At 52.0% G+C, this 5386-nt stretch overlaps 1 protein-coding gene across 1 annotated transcript in view; it reads left to right on the top strand.

Moving 5' to 3' along the window:
• The first annotated feature begins 5035 nt into the window (after positions 1-5035).
• LAPTM5 (lysosomal protein transmembrane 5) overlaps positions 5036-5386 on the top strand; it is a 24757-nt gene continuing 24406 nt past the window's right edge. The window contains exon 1 of the mRNA XM_027667369.1: positions 5036-5338. Within this exon, the coding sequence (XP_027523170.1) occupies positions 5252-5338 (87 nt within the window). The 5' untranslated portion in view covers positions 5036-5251. The remainder of the gene's footprint in view (positions 5339-5386) is intronic.

Below are 5386 nucleotides of genomic sequence, written 5' to 3'. Positions count from 1 at the left end.
GGGCTCAGAAGAACAGGCTGGAGGGGGAAAGACAGGTCAGCAAAGCTCACAGGGCTTGGGAAGCAAAGATGGAGCTCCAACCACCCCACTCACAGCCAGCTCCCCATGGGAATCACTGGCACTGCTCAGGTTTAACAAGACCAGGCTCAAAGTGCTGCTCCTGGAAACTCCTGCAATCCATCCAGGCTGGGGATGAGCAGATGGAGAGAGAAGGGACGAGGACTTGGGGTGCTGGTGAGTGAGGCTGGACACGACCCAGCCCAGACAGCAGAGATGGGGGGATTGTGCCCCTCTGCCCCCTCGGGTGAGATCCCCCAGCAGAGCTGCCTCCAGAGGTGGGGGACCATCGTCTGAAGGACATGGAGCTGCTGGAGAGAGTCCAGAGGAGGCACCAGGATGATCAGAGAGCTGGAGCAGCTCTGCTGGGAGGAAAGGGTAGAGGGTTGGGATTGTTCAGCCTGGAGAAGAAAAGCTTTGGGGTGACCTCACTGTGGCCTTGCAGAGCCTGCAGGGAGCTGACAGGGAAGATGGAGAGAGATTATTTCCAAGGGCCTGGAGGGACAGGACACAGGGAATGGCTTCCCACTGCCAGAGGGCAGGGTTAGATGGGATATTAGGGAGAAATCCTTCCCTGTGAGGGTGGGGAGGTCCTGGCCCAGGTTGCCCAGAGAAGCTGTGGCTGCCCCTCCCTGGAAGTGTCCAAGGCCAGGTTGGAGCTATCTGGGCTGGTGGAAGGTGTCCCTGCCCATGGCAGGGGGTGGAACTGGATGAGCTTCAAGGTCCCTTCCACCCCAACCCATTCCATGTCCTTGCCCATCTCTGGCAGCTCCAGCTCTGTCCCACCAGCAGCACGGGGGGGTCTCAGACCCTCAGCAGCTCCAGCCCAGAGGCAGCTGCAAGACTTGGGGTTAAACTGTCAGTTTAATGGATTTAAACTGCCAGGGAGTGGGTTTAGATGGGATATTGGGAAGGGATTCTTCCCTGGGAGGGTGGGGAGGGGCTGGGATGGAATTGCCAGAGAAGCTGTGGCTGCCCCATCCCTGGAAGTGACCAAGGGCAGGTTGGAGCAACCTGGGCTGGTGGAAGGTGTCCCAGCCCATGGCAGGGGGTGGAATGAGATCCTTCCAGGAAGGAGTCAGTGCCAAGGAGCTGCAAAGCCCATAAAATCCATGTCCATAACTCCACGAAAAGCCAGGGCTGTGTTCCTTCGAGCACCCTGACCTCCTCCAGCTCCAACCCCTCAGCTCTGCTCCGGGTGCCGGAGGAGGCCGGAACACAGAGCCCTGAAAGGGGCCACTCAGGGTGCCCTGTGAGCCAGCTCTGCAGTGCCATTGAGGCACTGCAGCCCAAGGCCCGGCCTGGGCCACACTCTGTATTTGTTTTTACACTTTGGGAGCTAAGTTTGGGTTTGGAGCCCTCAGCCACACAAACAGGCCTCTGTCTGCCTCTGAGAGGACAAGGGGGCACTGCAAAGGGAAAGTACATTTTCCACGCAAAGGCAGGGTCAGATCATGAACCAGCTTTTCATATTTGCAGGAAATGCTTGATCCTCCTACACATTCTTTAGGCTGGGCCCACAACACAGGCCCCTAAAGAAAATACATTTCATGTGGGGAAGGTGAAGCCAAGCCCGCATTTGCAACTGGTTTGTAAGTGAAAGATGCTTAAATTGGTCCATTTTTAAAATCAAACCTTATTTATAACCCTATTTATCTGAAGATGCTCCACATTATTGTGGTTGGAGGCAGCTCTACCTGCCCCAGGGGTGCTGGTGGATGCAGGGCTGGGTGCTTGAGGTGCCCTCAAGTCCCTTGTGCTTTCCCTACTTGGGAAGAGATTTCAGTTTCCTGTCACACTATGGATCCACCATTGAATCTCTGCAGCTGGATTATGTGGCTGAATAGTAGTTCTGTGCTGAAAAATGTACTAAAAATGCCAATTATGAATTTGAAAAGCACGTGCCATAATGGTGACAAACAACAGGGGATGTCAGAATTTTGCCAGTTATTGGTCAAAAGTCCTTTGGTTCAAAAGTGACCCCCAAGTTGTGGGGATTCAGTGGCTGGACTCGATGATCTTAGAGGTCTTTTCCAACCTTAATGATTCTATGACTTAGGCCTAACCTAATCTGACACCCCTGAAAATCTCTAGGAACTGTCCATCATTTATCTCCCATTCCTTCCTCTCCCCTCCCCGATGGTTTTGTGGAGACCAGGAAGCAGGAGCTGTGAAACCCTGGAGTAAAATCTGTATTCCTGATACTGCTCAGAATAAAAATAAAACCATGTCCACAACTGTGTATTCTCCATAACATCCACTCAGTGTGCAGGGGGACAAAACAACCACTGCTCGCAGAGACAATGTTCAAGCAACATCTCAAGCTCTCCACGTCCAGAGCTGCAGTTTTGCCCCCCAGGAGCTGTTTTTGTTTTATTTACAGAGCTCATTTTTTTTCCAGTATAAGCTGGGGCCTTTCTTGCTGGAACCTCGTGGACCAAACTGAAATGTCACAGTAGCTCTGAGCTGCTGGACATCCCTGGAGCCCTGGAGGGATGGGGACATCTGGAGCTGTGTCCTGATGGATGTGGAAGTGGAGATGGAGATGAAGGTGGAGATGTCTCTGTTGGAATAGACAATTTTTAGGCTTGGGACTAATGATGGGCACTCAACTGGGGTCCTGACCACAGGAAGGCAAAGTTTTCCCAGGGCTGTGGATGTCACAGGACTGTGATCAAGGGGAGGGCTCAGAGGCTCCAAACCCAGGGCAAAGGGATGAGGGGCAGGAATGGATGAGGGCATGGAATGAAGGACAACAGGGAATGGCTTCAAACTGACAGAGAGTAGGTTTCAATGGGATATTTGGGAGAAATTAGATGGGAATTAGCTCCAGGTTCAGGAGCAGCATTTTGGGGTTGGATGGGGATGTCTCTGGGAGCTGCTGGGGGCAGCTGTTGGAGCAGCAGTGGAGAGGTGGCCCTTGGCACCACGAGGGGGATGGAGCTGGGCCCTCAGCAGAGGCTGCTCCAAGGGGACCTGAACAGCTCCCACATTCCACCCCGGGGCAGATCCTCATGGAATGTGTTGGCAATTCCGGCACCTGGCACACCAGGAGACACCTGGATTTCAGTCCATCAGGAACTGCAGTGATGAGACAAGGAGTGAATGGGTTCAGAGTGAAAGAGGGGAGATTTAGATGGGATATTGGGAAGAAATCCCTCCCTGTGAGGGTGGGGAGGCCCTGGCACCGGTTGCCCATGGAAGTTGTGGCTGCTCCATCCCTGGAAGCGTCCAGGCCAGGTTGGAGCAACGTGGGATAGTGGAAGGTGTCCCTGCCTGTGGTAAGGAGTTGAAACAAGATGGGCTTAATGTCCCTTCTCACTCAAACCACTCTATGATCCTATAACTCTAGAATCTCACCTAAAATCAGGAAAATTAAACCAACAGAGCAGAGTGATGGTGCACTGAGCTTCCAAGGGTTAATAAACCCCCTGGGCACTTCTGAGGTGACAAAGTGTTGGCAGGAGACGTGGCTGTTTTTCTGTTTTGCTTGAAACAAAAACCCCAAGCAAACAGTGCAGCACAACCCTGCAGCGACAGACACTTGAAGCAAAGCAGGACAAACCCCCTCAGTGGTTAAAGAACCTTGCAAATATTTCCTGTCATGCTTAAAAGGAGATTGATACAAAGATAAGGCCTTAAAACAAAGAGGAGATCACATTTGTGGGCTGCAGCCCTAACCCTCCAGCACTAGGATGTTGCCTGACAAAATCTTTACCTCTGTCAATAAACAAAAACCCTCTGGAAGGAGCATTTCCCAGCTGCTGCCATGGATTTGCCTTTGCCTGTGAATTCAGGAAGCTGCAGGAGGTTGCTTGTAAAAGGAGACCCATAACAATGCTCTGGACAAGTTATTTTTTATTTCCCGTCTTAAAAAGAGGCAGAATCTGTAAAAAAAAATCCTACTGGGGAGGAGTGAGACCAAACATCCTTCCATAGAAATGGATCCTTGAGATCTGGAGCTGTTCAGAAGCCAGACAAGTGGAAAGTGCATTGTTAAAAAACTGCTTTCAGTGACGCCACCTTTAATTTCAGTGTCTATAAACGTCAGGGTTTCCCTTTCAGTGAAACCTCTCCTCATAAAGAGCAGCCTGGGGATCCTCAGGCACAGGATCCCTTCCCAGGGCAGTGGGATTCCCTTCTCCTTGGGCAGTGGTGTGGCCACGAATTGGTGTGAAGGAACGAGGATCAGAATGGGAAGGGTTTCAGGAACGGAAAAAGATATACAGTGATTGAAAGGACTTTATTACAGTTATTGTGTGTTTTGCATTGAATGATTCCCCGAGATTTGTATTTCCCAGGCTTGCCCAGGCCTGTTCCCTGATTCCCTGCTTCCTTTCTGCACACATTTTTCCCAGTTTTCCAGCTGTAAAAATGGGATAATGATCCCTGCACACTCTGCAGAGGCTCCTGGGTGAAAAGCTGTGCAGCAGGAGAGCAGAGTTTTGGTTCCAGGGGCTCAGCTGGGTTTGCAGGGAAATCTGGAATCGAAATCATGGACTTGGAGAGGAGAGATTCGGAGAGGTTCAGAGAGGAGAGGAGAGATGGGGTTTTTAATGAGAATGGTAATAAATCTGTGATGAAGAGCACAGTTGAGTGAGTTCAGGCAGGGGGACACCCCTGCCCAGTGAGGCCACCAGGCTCACATCCCACTGTTGCTGTTCCTTTCCAGGAGCTGCTGGACAGAAATGACCTTGGGAACTGGGAGCAAATCTGCATCCAACAACCCTCCAGTGTCCTCTCCTCCCAGAGCCCAGGGCTGCTCAAGCAGCAGCTCCCAGGAGCCCTTCCAAGGCTTTGGGACTCAGCTGGCAGGGAACGAGCTGCTGCAGAGCGAGGAACTCAGATGTTTCATTGCAAAAACAGCAGGTCAGGCTGAAGGTGAAATTCTTGGCCCCCTGCTTTTGTTTCTGATGATTTTTGCCAGGCAAATCTTCGCCCTCCTCTCCCTGACACCTCCTCTGCTGGACACCACCTGCCCCAGAAGGGTTTGTCCTCCTTGGGGGGAAAGGTCCTGACAAAAAAGCAACGAGAAAATGTTTGCTTTCTTTATTACTGAGAAACCAAAAAAGCCCTCATGTGACTTTGTAGATGACTTCACACATTCAGAGGGCAGGAAGGAAGTCGGGCTGCAGTGCTCCCTTCGCTCTCCTGTGGGGCGGCGGCTGCAAATTCAGCCTCGTTAACTCCCAAAATGACCCCCCAGACATCCCCCGAGCCCCCCAAATGCTGCTTCTTCAGCATCAAGACAGCCACGGTGGGCCTGGGGATCTTCCACCTGGTGAGTTGTGGGGCTGGGAGAGGGCACAGGGAGGTGGAATCTCTCCAC

Source organism: Corapipo altera, unplaced genomic scaffold, assembly GCF_003945725.1.
Source record: "Corapipo altera isolate COAL_440 unplaced genomic scaffold, ASM394572v1 215, whole genome shotgun sequence".
NCBI classification, from domain to species: domain Eukaryota; kingdom Metazoa; phylum Chordata; class Aves; order Passeriformes; family Pipridae; genus Corapipo; species Corapipo altera.
Note: the sequence above shows the minus strand (reverse complement) of the source record. Positions and strands in the feature narration are given on the sequence as shown.